Below are 14,802 nucleotides of genomic sequence, written 5' to 3' on the forward strand. Positions count from 1 at the left end.
GAAGTTTGTAAATATACATTATATGGATGCATAATTTAACTTGCACCAATAGACGTAGCCAAGAACATGTTTTAGGTAGTTTACCACCGCATTAATCTTTATATATTTTTCAGAAAATGCTGCATTCTGCAATAACATTATTTTTAACTACTCAAATCATAAGGAATAAAATACTCAAATCTATTTATAATTAAAAACCAACCTTAGCCCAATATCTATCATTTACAGCTCAAATGCATCATATCACCCGAATAATATCTGGCCCAATACACCTATTGCTCAACAAACCTATTCAGTTGGTGACACTTTTTCAGCTTTTGCATAGTACTCCATGCATAAGGTGTCCCACAATTTGGTTTTGAAGGGTTTGAGACAAAAGTGAAGATGCAGCAGTGAACCTGGAATAATAACCATAGTTTAAGTACACACCCAGCTAACAAACCATGGCATAACCACTGCTAAGATGACAATTGGCAGCAATATTACTTCTGCTGGGCTGATTGTAAATTGCTGCTCAGTTTATAGCTAAAGAGAATGAATCGAGATAGTTCCCCCATCTGGCAATCTTGTGGTGCAAAGACATCCTGATTTTTTCTTGAAAAGGCCACATTTTCCTCTCAAAGTGTTTTTGTTTTAAGGCAAAAAAAGATTAGCTGCGTTAAAAGTTGGGGGAATACAGCCATTTGTTTTGAAAGAGGTAGATGGTGTTCAAAAAGTTATGAACATTTTCAATACAGTGAAATCCATTAATTTCCAAGGAAGAGTGTGTTGATTTGAATATTTGTCAACATTAACACATGTGATTGTGTCTCAGCAGAAGATCAGCATAAATTTCTACTGAAATGTCTTTACAAAAAATGTGCAATGATACTGCAAATTAGGGTCAAATACAAAATTAAGAGCCTGTGTAGTGAGTGATATGTTCATCTACCCAGAGTTTGAACATTTGAATTGACTGTGCGTCTAGTAATTTTAGAATAGTGTACCTCCATTTTTTTTGGCCAATATTCTCAGGTACAGATGTATAACTAGACAGTCATGCTGACTGAATCTACATGCACTTCTGGGCAAAGCAAAATTCCCAGCACATTACTTAGACTAGCCTTCAGAAAGCTCAGGCACATTTTCTTACCAAAGTGACGATAAACAAGAGAGGGGATGAAAATGGCAACAGGAAAGAGAGAAAACTTAAGGTTAATGAAGTTTTATGCTGACTATTTCGATCCACCTATAATTGGTGTTCACCATCTTCAATACAAATTTCACTGCAGATTTTTTTGGTAGATCACTGAATTTTCTATACTCAAGCTAATATATATATATAATTTAAATACAAACAGCAGACTAATAATGTACCACAGATAAGTGTCAATATCGTAAGTTCTGTAACGAGATTTGAATTAATTCAATATTGGAAGCATTGTGTGCCTTTTAAAAAAATAATGCAAATTCATAACAGGATACTAATTTATATAGATACTTGTTCATTCTATTTGCAAGCAATAACATTGTATGTTTGCAGATGTTTATAACTACTGTTCTTGATACATCTTGCAAATAGCAAAATCTTATAGTACATGAATATTTGAAGCAAAAATCCCATTAATTTTAGTCCTAGCTGTTTTAAGGCATCAAGCTATTCAAGCATCTTTCAGTAACTCTAGAAATTTATAATAAATAATTACTTATATATAAAGATAACAGACGACCCCTGGAAACATATATATAATAAATAATGTATAATAGTCATGAAACAAAAAATGAATGAATGAATATGCATTGATATGTCACCAAAGTATTGGACCATCAAGTTTGTTAAAGCCTGGATTTTTCCGTAGTTCCCAATAGGTATTTGTGCTCACCCACAATTCCTTTCCACCTTCCTGAGATTGCCTGCAAATACAAGATTAAGTATTTTTTTCAAAATGTGCAAGTTGAACAGAACATGCATGAAATGTTAAGTCGAGTATGGTGGCCTTCTCGTTGCAATGTTGAACTAGCAATTGCACATTTAAATCTCACCAAAGCAAGTTTCAAAACAGAATTGGATAAATGTGCCACTTGTAGAATATGACTAAGAAAGTGAGCACTGAGTACACCAATTAGCATTGCACTACTATCCAAAGTAGAATGGATCTAGTCCAAGACGGGATGCTATGTGTTTTATGTGATTGGCAATATTATATCACACAGTTTGTAACTCTATGCCCCAAAATATCCACCAGCCAACAAGCCAAGAGATTGAATTTGTACAAACGGATACAGAATAAGGCAAATAAACCAATACAGCACAAGGCAAATCATAAATGAAAGAACCAATCTAGTAAATAGGATACGGCCAAATGCAACAAAAAAAAGTTCAAGACTTTTAAGTGGTTCAAAATGATTTCTAAGTGGTTCAAATCTCTGTAGCCCTACCATATGTGATAAGACTGTCAAAAGACAGGAGAAGGCTTCATAAACACTCACAATTAAACTTAAACAGTTTCAGTTTTGGGGATAGATGACCTATATTCACACATTTATTAATAATAGTAATATCAATAATATCACCAACAATTTGACATAATTCAAGCACATCAATGATATGACCACAATAGCATAACAAAACCTCCACTCCCTCAAAAGCCAAAGGAAATTCAACATGTCTCCAATTACTTGTATTCTTCTACATCTGCACCATAGAAAGCATCCTAGCCTAATACATCTTCTGTCTTTTCATTTCTGGCCTTCGACCACCATTTGCCTATCAAAACACCCCTATCAAACGTCCACCCCTTCATCTATATCAGGCTATCACCTGCCAGGCTTTGCCCTGCCCTTCATTTCTTCCAGTTATCTTTCTCTCCTTCTACAGTCTACAGTAGGGTTCCGATTCGAAGCACCTCCTATCCATGTTCTCCAGACACTAGCTTAGATGCTCTAGCACTTTTTTTTTTTTTTGGAATGTCTGCTCTGCCCAAGATAAACCTCAATATATCACCTGAACCACTCTGCAGCTGCAACACTATATTCTGCACTCGTTTCCTTCATTTTGCATTATTTGTTGCACTCATGTATGGTGTGGATATCAAATGTAAATTAATTGCCATAGAGTCATACATGGCAAAGGTTGGAACAGTTAAATAATTGAATCATGGGAAAGCTTCAATTACATGCTCATGAAAGCAGTATTTGGTATGAAGCCACAAAGTTGTTTCATTTCACTGCTGGAATTTTAAAGTTTAGTAATAGGCTGTGTTGCAAGAAAGGACACCTCACAACGACACAATTAGACTGGTGCTGGGCATTGCTATTCACCAACATGCATTTTCATATGAAATCCATTTATTTGATATTTTAAACTTGTGAACACATTTTGATTGTTAAATATATTGCAGGAGGTTTCTACTCCAAGAATAGTAATCTTAACAGAGCAACTTAAATTCAAAAGAGCATATTTACACCAATATTAAAAGTGATTGGGAAAAGTGAAATGAAATACCTGTAATCGCCAAATAATTAAAATCAAATAAAATTCTCATGTGTTTGGAAGCATCTTAAATAAGTTTACTTTGTTTAATGGTGAAGGCCAGGAGTAGGCACTGCAGATTTGGAATAACTTACTTCACAGATGTATTTCTTATATATTTGAAAAGTAGCCCAAAGTGGTCTACCAGTTTAAAATTTCTGGTAAATATTGTGAAAATGTTGTGATCTGTTTCAATCCAATTTCCCAAGCACTTGCACATAATGACCAACTTACTTAAAGAAGCGAGGTTGATGTGTCATGTTGTTTTCTTCAAGAACTTTCCGCCTTTCTCTTTGCAATTGTTCAATTCTTTGTTTCTGAAATTCTGCAGCCTCTATGTTACCTTCCTCGAGGTATCTGAAGCAACAATCAAATAATTCCTTTCACATATTGAGAAATGATGAAGTATATTGAGAAGCAATAAACAAATGCAATTTAAAACATTTGTAGAGTTCTGATGAAGGATTATATTACTCTGTGGAGCTCCATTGGGATGGGTATAAGAGCTTTTGTGTTGTAATTTGGATTATTCCATTTGCATGCTGTAAACCCTTGTTTTAACGGATCCCTTTATAACAGATTTTGGATCTAGAGGACGTGTTGATGCGTCCCTTGGCTCTCGCCATCTCCCCGGCCGCTAAGACCCCTTGTTTCCAACACCACCCCTGACTCGCAAGGTTCACCAGCGATCCGTTCTTCATCCACTGCAGGGTCCGGTGACACGGCTGTAATTGTGGCTTACGTTGTGCCCCTGGGGACAGCGCTTTCTTTGGGCTGCCGCCATAACTGACACAACGCGCTTGGTCACTGTGGGGCTCGCTCCCCTCTCACTTGCTGCCGCTTCCTTCTGTGGCTTTGTCCCCTCCACACTCGACCGCTGCCGCCTCCTCCCCATCGCACTGTCCACTCGGCCTTTCCCCCCGCCTCCTCCTTCTCCCACAGTCACAGATATACTCCACTTTGGAAGCGGCAGCTGGTGAGAGGGGAGGGAGCCCCACAGTGACCGCGGGCATCTTGTTGCTGGCAGCGCCTGAAGAAAGCGCTGTCTGTCCTCAGTGGCTACAGCCTGAGCCACAACAACTGTCATGTGAACTGGTGGTGCAGACCAGCGGCATCTGCGTCTAGTTTTAAGGTGAAATTGCACAAAGTGCTGGAGTAACTCAGCAGACTAAATCAGTCTGAAGAAGGATCCTGACGCCACCTATTTGTGTTCTCCAGTGATGCTGCCTGACCCACTGAGTTATTCCAGCACTGTGTTCTTTTGTATATTAACCATCATCTGTAGTTCTTTGTTTCAATGCCATACTTGGGTAATAATGGACAATTATCAATAAGGGACACCATTCTCCCTCTCCACATGGTCTGTTATAAAGAGGGTTTACTGTACTGGGATTCATGTGCTGTCTATGTGGAGTTTTCACATTCTCCCTGTGACCACATGGGTTTTCACTGGGCACTTCAGTTTCCTCCCACACACCATAGACATGTGGGTTTGACGGTTAATTGGGCTCTATTAAAAAAATTGCCCCTCGTGTATAGGAAGTGGATGTGAAAGTGGGATAAACATAGAACTAGTGTGCATTCACATTGATTGATGGTCATCATAGATCCAGTGGGCCGAAGGGCATGCTCAATCGTTTCAATCAAACGATCACCTTCAGCTGATAGAGATCATTGTATTCCAAGGTATATTATGATAGTTTGTGATAATTTTCTATTATTGTTCCTCTCAAAAATAAAAGCTAGGATCATACACCAATTTCAATATGAAAGACTAAATTTTGCATTGAAACCACTGGGTGAAGACTGGGTGCCTGGGTTTCAGCACTTAGGCTACAGAGAGAGGTTGAACAGGTTGGGTCTTTATTCTTTGGAGCGTAGAAGGTTGAGGGGGGACTTGATAGAGGTTTTTAAAATTTTGAGAGGGACGGACAGAGTTGACGTGGGTAGGCTTTTCCCTTTGAGAGTGGGGAAGATTCCAACTAGGGGACATAGCTTCAGAATTGAGGGACAAAGGTTTAGGGGTAACATGAGGGGGAACTTCTTTACTCAGAGGGTTGTGGCTGTATGGAATGGGCTTCCGGTGGAAGTGGTGGAGGCTGGCTCGATTTTATTATTTAAGAGTAAATTGGATAGGTATATGGATGAGAGGGGATTAGAGGGTTATGGTCTGAGTGCAGGTAGATGAGACTAGGTCAGGGAGAATGGTCGGCGTGGACTGGTAGGGCCGGACAGGCCTGTTTCCATGCTGTAGTTGTTATATGTTATATGTTATATGTTAAATATGAACATTTTTAGGGGCAAACATAATTTTGTTATAAGTGAAAGATAATGCTGCCTTCAAAATTAGATTAACAAACTTCAATTGTGGCAGAGAACAAATTAGTTCTCACTGGGAACAAGACACTTATTATTCAGTGCAAAACTGTAAGAATGGAGTAGAGAGAGATGGGGACAAAAAATTCCAATCTTATTAACAAGCATGCACATTATTGAAACCACAATCAGTCTTAGAATACAAATCAACATGAAATTGTGTGAGAACAGAGAATCAACTGTGAAAATATCTACACAAGTTATAACCATTACACTTGGGTTGAAACCCGAAATGACTGCAAAATATTTGAAATTAATTAAATTAGTAAAAGCTAGGATCATGAAGCAATTAGATTGTCACAAAATCCCATCTGGTTCATGAATATCCGAAAGGGAAGGATATAAAGCACCAACATCACTACAATGTGGTTGATTCTCGACTGTTCTTGGAATTTGCTGAGTAATTGTACGACCCAAAACATCACCTATCCATGTTCTCCAGAGAGGCTGCCTGACCTGCTGAGTTACTCTAGCACTTTGTGTCTTATTATCTAAACCATTTTTACAGATTTTGTTTCTAATCTTTTGCTGGAAGTGCAATCAGATGATCTTTCCTACCTCCTCCCAGGGTTTTACATCTACTTTCCATTCTTCTTAAAGGTTATTGATATTTTAACAATTTTATACATGCCAGTCTTCAGCAGTTTCACCCCACATGGTGTCAGTGGTCCTTGACAGCACTGGACAGAAACACGTCTTTGCAATTTAAAATAAGGCTGAAAGATTGTTCCATAATTAAACAATTTCCTGGCAACGTCTGGACTGTTCTAAGAAAAGTACAACAGAAGCACTTAACTGGTGATATGGAAAGTTAGAGAAGATAAATTAAATCACATGTATAAAATCATGAGAGAAATAGATCGGGTAGATGCACAGAGTCTCTTTTACAGAGTCTCTTGCACAGAGTAAGTGAATTGAGGACCAAAGGACATAGGTTTAAGGTGAGGGGGAAATTATTTAATGGGAATTTAAGGGGTAACTTTTTCACACAAAGGTTGGTGGGTGTAGGGAACAAGCTGCCAGATGACATAGTTGAAGCTGGGACTATCCCAAGGTTTAACAAACAGATAGGCATGTACATGGATAGGACAAATTTGGAAGGATATGGACCAAACGTAGACAGGTGGGACTCGTGTAACTGGGACATGATGGCCAGCGTGGGCAAGTTGGACTGAAGGGCCTGTTTCCACGCTGTATCACTCCATGACACATTATTTCCAAGCAATTCTCAGTCGCCAATGTGATTGATGGCAGCACAGACAGCGTTATTAACTGGTACATGATCACTGATGCTCAGAACAGGTTCCATCAGGTTCACAGCCTCACACCTCAATACAGCCTCTGTCAAGGTGACTTGCATATAAAGGTGTACAACTCCAGTACTGAGCAGAGTAACTGCCCTTGATAATAAGATATAATTTGACTAAAAGATTTACTAGGAACGTGAAGCGCAACTTTTTCCACTCGGAGGGTGGTGCGTATATGGTACGAGCTGCCAGAGCAGAATGTCCCACCAATGAAAAATGAACCCTTTCCTACCCCCCCTCATTCTCAAGCTGCTGTCCAAAAGCTTATATCACAATGATCGGGAAGAATGTGCAAGTCAATTAGAGCAAGGCAGGCTGGAAATAAATACAAACTATCAGTAATGCTTAACATTACAGGCTGGTCTCCAGAGAGGGAAGCACATACAAATGATTGTGCAAGTGATCTGTTACAAGGCTACCAGCTCACTGTGAGTTGCTGCTATAATTGGGAACATTATTTTTTTCTGGAAGTACTCCACATGCTGCCCTCCCAGACTCCCGGATTCACATTCTATGAAGAACCCCAACACTGGATTGTGATGCTAGCATTCTTATACACAATCATGGTCCCCAACCAATACACCACCACCATCCCATTGAGCAGATGGTGAAAATAAGTTCAATCCAAATCAAAATAAAAAGTTGCAGAGATTGCAGCTTCATGAAGTCGCAGATCAATTTGAGTCGGTACAGTGGCACAGCGGTAGAGTTACTGCCTCACACCGCCAAAGACCTGGGTTAGATCCTGCCTACGGGTGCTGACTGTACGGAGTTTGTACATTCTCCATGTGATCGTGTGGGCTTTCCGGTTTCCTCCCACACTCAAAAGACATATAGGTTCGGATGTTAATTGGCTTCTGCAAATTGTAAATTGTCCCTCGTGTGTAGGACGGTGCTAGTGTATGGGGTGATCGCTGGTCAGTGGGCTGAAGCGCCTGTTTCCACGTTGTATTTCTAATGTCTCAGGTAAACTCCACTTTATTGGTTTCCTGAGGCCTGAATTTATTGTTTTGTTCAACCATTCCTTGGTTTGTCAGCAGGTGGAGCTAGATCACAGAAAATCATGGGAAATATTGTAAACCCACCACTGCCATCTACTTTGTTTTTTTTAAAGGTTATTGGTATTTTAACAATTTTAATGAAAGAAATACACTTCCAATTGAAAACACTACAGTTTTTCACTCAATGTTGAGCATAATATGCTATACTCAAGAATATTTAAGAGCGTTAAGTGCAGGTTACACGCAATGCCTTCAGTTTTCCCGACATCCCAAATTCAATCAGACTCCAACTGAAATCACAAAACCTCTATCTTGCTCAGGAAATTGGAGGGAGGGGGTGCAGGGTTGGAGGGAGGCAGGGATCATGGGTGGTTGAAAAGGAAATTGTAGCAGTAGCATCCTGCATGCAATTTAAAATGCATCAAATCATAACCACCGCACACGTTGGATTATATAATGCCTTTTTCATCGCCAAGTATTCCAAAGTGGCTCTGCGCTAAAATACTGAGCTAAATAAAGGAATAGAGGAGTTGATCAAAATCTTGATTGAAAAGGTAGGTACTTTCTAGATGGCATCTCTACAATGTAAGGAGGTGGAGGGGTCAGTAAAGATGTTCCACATATGAGTGATGTGAGCAGGTAAAGCATTACCATCAATGGTGGAATAATTTAAAACACGGAACAAGCAGGAGATCGGAAAAGAAGTGGATAGATATTCTGCGGAGGTAGTTTTAGAGATAGGTCGGGATAAGAATAGTGTGTCGACCAATTAGTAAACAAGGGGGCAAGAAACTATCAATGCACTAATTTGCTGGAAGCCAACAGAGCGGCAAGAGGGGATTGAATAGTGAGTGAGAACACAAGCAGAAAAATGCAAAATAATTTCAGATTTATGCAAAGTAGAAAATGGGAGGCCAGTCAACAGTATCTTTTAAGGTTTTCGCTGGAAGTAACAAAGAATTAACATGTTTCAAAGGGATTTGAGCTACGTATATTGAGGATATTGCAGCAAGAGGTGGCATAGATGGAAATAGGTAGCCTTGTAGATATGGCATGTCATCTGAAATTCATCTCGCAGTCAAACACGGCCGAGAACAACCAGTTTTGGTTTGAATTCAATGGCGTGGAACTAATAATTATTTGCCCTTAATAAAGGCCACTTAAAAAACCCCACAAATACAAGCAATTTCTCTCAGATGTTTTGGGTTGCTCCGACAGATAGTTTTTGTAAAAGATATTAGCATGATATCACATCACAATGGTTTGCTCAAGTTGAAGGAATTCTTCCATTGATATCTCCACTTTCAGCTTTCAAAATCTACATGGTCAAAACCACATTACCCATAATTCCCAAACTAGACACTTACTATATCATCAAATAACACACTATCCACATCAATTGTGGGATAAAGAAAGGAAAAAAATATTACATCCCTTTGATGGAAATAAAAGGGATTAACAGCCACTTCACTCTATAGAAATTGATCTTGGGTGGTACCAATTCTGCATATGAAATTCATAACTTTTTGTAATGTGAGTATTTATATGTGGTTGCTATGGTAATATAGGTGTATTCCTATGAAGTTATGCAATAAAACAGGTAATTATTTAGTATTTCCCATAAGTTCAGATAAGTGGATGTTCACACATGCAGGAAGGTACAAAATGATTCAACAATTATTGGTGACGCAAGGTATGAGGAAACTACCAGAATTCATCCTTGGTGAATATCAACAAATATAAACATACTAGGGAGGCAGAAAGAATTGGGAATGTCAAGGGAGAGTCATTTTTCAGATTATTCATAACATAGTTAAGGGAGTGCCTGGGGATTCATGCGTGTGGAATTTCAGCGTATTCATGCATGTGGAATTTCAAAGTATTCACTTCGATTTAGTTTAGTTTAGTTTAGAGATACAGTGCGAAAACCGGCCCCTCGGCCACTGAGTTCACGCCGACCAGCGACCCCCGCACATTAACACTATCCTACACACACTAGGGACAATTTACCCATGCACCAAACCAAATAACCTACATACCTGTACATCTTTGGAGTGTGGGAGGAAACTGAAGATCTTGGAGAAAACCCACGTGGTCATGGGGAGAATGTACAAACTCTGTACAGACATCATCCGTAGTCCGGATCGAACCCGGGTTTCCGGCGCTGCAAGCGCTGTAAGACAGCAACTCTACCACTGCGCCACCGTGCATTGATTGGCACAGATTATCAGCAAAATGTAACATGATGTAGTCTTTTGACTTTAATTGGAAATTAGTTTGGAGGTGGAACATAGATGACACTAGCAAGAAGAAACACATCTTGGCCAGTTGCATCAACAATCTGTTGTAGAGACTAGACTTCTCACCGTTTTAATTAATGGCTGATTAAAATAAAAAGTTGCATATCTTGAACATCAGAGAATCCAGATTTCCCCAAATTTGGGTAAAGCTGGGGGCAGTATTTGCAAATGGTCAAATTAGATGCAAAAGCAACTGGAGTTCTATACGAGCTAAAATTTAAAAAAGAGGAAATACAGGTCATGCAACATTTGTGGTGAAATGTGCTCTCTTTTCACATGTGTAGGTTTGAAATGCCAAATATCTACAACATTTCCTGTTAAAAATTATGTATTTGAAGATCTGCAGGGCCAACTATAGATCTTGTTAGACTCTAAAAGCTGGAGTAACTCAGTGGGTCAGACAGCATCGCTGGAGAAAAGGAATAGATGACGTTTCGGGTCGAGACCCTTCTTCTCGACGCGAAACGTCACCTATTCCTTTTCTCCAGAGATGCTGTCTGACCCCTTGAGTTACTCCAGCTTTTTTGGCTATCTTTGGTTTAAACCAGCATCTGCAGTACCTTCCTACACATATAGATCTTGTTACTTTTACAAGTTGTTATAAAGTTTTACTTTGAAGCTTGTCAAAAGTTCTAGAATAATATTATAAGTGAAACGCATTTCTTGATGATAAATACTGTGTAAGTGCCAAACTAAGAACTCATGCCTGACAAACAACCACTCTGAACAGCTGCTATTGCCAATGCTTTCATGGGTGATTGTATCTTCCACCCATTCATGCCTGAAACTCTGGGTGGCAGCCAGTTAAGTGGTTGACCAATACCATCTCCTACCAGGCACATTACAACTTGCCCATTGCAAGTCTTCTCCATTGAAAAAGGTTTATTTGTTTTTTTCTTTTTAGCTGATAATCTCAAAGCAAGGGGTTTAGCAAGCAGAAATGAACAGAGCAACTCTGGTTTACACCAAGGAGAAGGAGCAATAAAAAGATTTGTGAAGTGGGTATATTCTGGGATTAGATAATCAAAAAACACTGACAGAGATTTGGAGTTACATGGAATAAACTTCTAAAGATTACAGACGGGTCACAGCAAAAGACGAGTGATGTTTTGGGCTTGGAGGGCAGTTTTCATTCAGAACAAATGACGACAAGCCAAATCTGTCATCACCATTTCAAAATTATCTATGTGTCCATGGACTTTGCATTTGCACTTTCCCCTGCAACCGCAAGAGATGCAACACCTGTCCCTTTACCTCTCCCCTCAACTCCATCCAAGGACCCAAACAGTCTTTCCAGGTGAGACAGAGGTTCACCTGCACCTCCTCCAACCTCATCTATTACATCCGCTGCTCTAGATGTCAACTTCTTTACATCGGCGAAACCAAACACAGGCTCGACGATCGTTTCGCTCAACACCTTCGCTCAGTCCACCTTAACCAACCTGATCTCCTGGTGGCTGAGCACTTCAACTCCCCTTCCCACTTCCAGTCTGACGTTTCTGTCATGGGCCTCCTCCAGTGCCATAGTAAGGCCCACTGGAAATTGGAGGAACAGCACCTCATATTTCGCCTGGGCAGCTTGCAGCCCAGCGTTATAAACATTGACTTCTCCAACTTTAGATAGTTCGTCTGTCCCTCTCTTCCCCTCCCCCTTCCCAGTTCTCCCTCTATCTTCCTGTCTCCACCTATATCCTTCCTTTGTCCCGCCCCCCTGACATCAGTCTGAAGAAGGGTCTCGACCCGAAACGTCACCCATTCCTTCTCTCCTGAGATGCTGCCTGACCTGCTGAGTTACTCCAGTATTTTGTGAATAAACACCACCGAATTGTACCAGCATCTGCAGTTATTTTCTTACACTATTTGTCCATGGAAGATATTGAGCACGTGTGAACAAAGAAAAATTGTTGGAGGAACTCAGTGGGTCAGACAGCATCTGTAGAGCTAAATGAAGAGTCAACATTTCAGGTCAGGTCCCTTCCTCTAAACTGGTGGTGTTAATTGTCATTTGAAGTTACAAGCTAATCTCTATCGTCAGTACAAGACTCGAGAACAGTTGCAGATTTCTAACATAAGTGATCATGGTGATGCATTCAGTAAATATGTACCTTTGGTCAGGTCTGAATCTTGTGTCAGTTTGTGGAAGGTATGGTCTTTCATCGGTTTCCAGTTCATTTAATCCCAGTGAAAATTTGGTGAGTCCATAGTACTGCTCAAAATCTTTTGGCATGGGATCTAAAAGAAAAAAATTAAAACCTTCAGAGCAAAGCAACACACAGGTTTCCATGCAAAAATCAGAACAAAGCAATTGCTGCCAAATATCTTTCAAATCAATGTTATATGGGAAATAAATCCACAGAAATACTTTAAAAGATGAACACCAATTTTTCACAAACAGCTCTTTTCTAATTCTTGGCACCGTACAAATACATATTTACTTCAGATTTTATCACAAAAAGTTGAGTTTATCTATCTCGATGCAAACAATTCTTCAGCTAAATGGTTACTCAAAGCAGATATAGCCCGTTACGTATAAAAATCAAATACACTCCATATCAATTATAAATTCTAGAAACTCGACTCAAACATTGATTCTTCATACATATTTGGTGGTGAAATTTATCACAATTAGCAATAGACAAGAGTAATTTTTGAATTTGGATTGTTGACAAGTGCTTAAATGCATTTCAAATCCTCAGATTATTTTCTTGAATTACCAAGTCTGACCAGCTTCCGAGTTGTTATGCAGCCCAACAGACTAATCAGCTTAAAAAAATCAGAGAACTGCCTCCATAGGTTTAGTTTCTTAAAACCAGCCCCAATAAACCAAAAAGGCACATTCATCCACGTGCCACTTCAATTATCAGTTAGGTTGTTACACATTAGAATTAGAGTCATAGAGAGTCATAGAGTGATATAGAGTGGAAACAGGCCCTTCGGCCCAACTTGCCCACACCGGCCAACAATGTCCCAGCTGCACTAGTCCCACTTGCCTGTGCTTGGTCGATATCCCACCAAACCTGCCCTACCCATGTACCCCTCTATCTGTTTCTTAAACAATGGGATAGTCCCAGCCTCAACGACCTTCTCTGGCAGCTTGTTCCTTACACCCACCACCCTTTGTGTGCAAGAGTTACCCCTTGGATTCCTATTAAATCTTTTCCCCTTCACCTTGAACCTATGTCCTCTGGTCCTCGATTCCCCTACTCTGGGCAAGAGACTCTGTGCATCTACCCAATCTATTCCTCTCATAATTTTGTACACCTCTATAAGATCTCCCCTCATCCTCCTGTGCTCCATGGAATAGAGGCCCAGCCTACTCAACCTCTTCCTATAGCTCACACACTCTAGTCCAGGCAACATCCTCATAAATCTTTTCTGGACTCTTTCAAGCTTGACAATATCTTTCCTATTATATGGTGCCCAGAACTGAACACAATATTGTAAATGCAGTCTCACCAATGTCTTATACAACTGCAACATGACCTCCCAATTTCTATACTCAATACTCTGACTGATGAAGGCCAAAGTGCTAAAACCCTTTTTAACCACCTTATCTACATGCAACTCGGCCTTCAAGGAACCATGCACCCGTACTCCTAGATCCCTCTGCTCTACACTACCCAGAGGCCTACCATTTATTTTGTAGGTCCTGCCCTTGTTCGACGTCCCAAAAAGCAAGACCTCAGTTTTCTGTATTAAATTCCATCAACCATTCCTCTGCCCACCTGGCCAATCAAACCAGATCCTGCTGCAATATTTTACAACCATCTTCACTATCTGCAAAAACCACTCACTTTTGTATCATCAGCCAACTTGCTAATCTTGCCCTGTGTGTTCTCATCCAAACTATTGATGTAGATGACAAACAGAATGGGCCCAGCAGAGAGCTGGGGCAGGTGAAGGGTGACGGAGGGGAAGAGGAATGTTCACACTTCCCAACTCGACACATTGGTGATGTTAAACATATGACCTGCAGTTAATGTGTCCTATTACAAACTTGTAGCTTAAAAACAGAAAATGCTAGAACTATTCGGCAGGTCAGGCAGCACCTATGGAAAGAGAAACAGTTAAAATTTCAGGCTGAAGAAAACCCTGCATCAGAATTGGGAAAGGGGGGAAATATATTTGCACTTAAAACTAATTTATTTTCCCTTTCTTAGATTTTTTTTTTGATTTAGATTTTTAGATTTAGAGATACAGCGCAGAAACAGGCCCTTCGGCCCGCCGGGTCCGCGCCGCCCAGCGAACCCCGCACACTAACACTATCCTACACCCACTAGGGACAATTTTTACATTTGCCCAGCCAA

At 40.1% G+C, this 14,802-nt stretch overlaps 1 protein-coding gene across 1 annotated transcript in view; it reads right to left on the reverse strand.

The window, feature by feature from the left end:
• Positions 1 to 1,485: 1,485 nt before the first annotated feature.
• Positions 1,486 to 14,802, reverse strand: part of osbpl3b (oxysterol binding protein-like 3b) — a 131,494-nt gene continuing 118,177 nt past the window's right edge. The window contains exons 21-23 of the mRNA XM_078420333.1: positions 12,601 to 12,727; positions 3,746 to 3,868; positions 1,486 to 1,893 (exon numbers count right to left, since the gene is read on the reverse strand). Coding sequence (XP_078276459.1) covers positions 1,788 to 1,893; positions 3,746 to 3,868; positions 12,601 to 12,727 — 356 coding nt within the window. The 3' untranslated portion in view covers positions 1,486 to 1,787. The remainder of the gene's footprint in view (positions 1,894 to 3,745; positions 3,869 to 12,600; positions 12,728 to 14,802) is intronic.

The sequence above is a fragment of the Rhinoraja longicauda genome, chromosome 2 (genome assembly GCF_053455715.1).
Source record: "Rhinoraja longicauda isolate Sanriku21f chromosome 2, sRhiLon1.1, whole genome shotgun sequence".
Taxonomy (NCBI): Eukaryota; Metazoa; Chordata; class Chondrichthyes; order Rajiformes; family Arhynchobatidae; genus Rhinoraja; species Rhinoraja longicauda.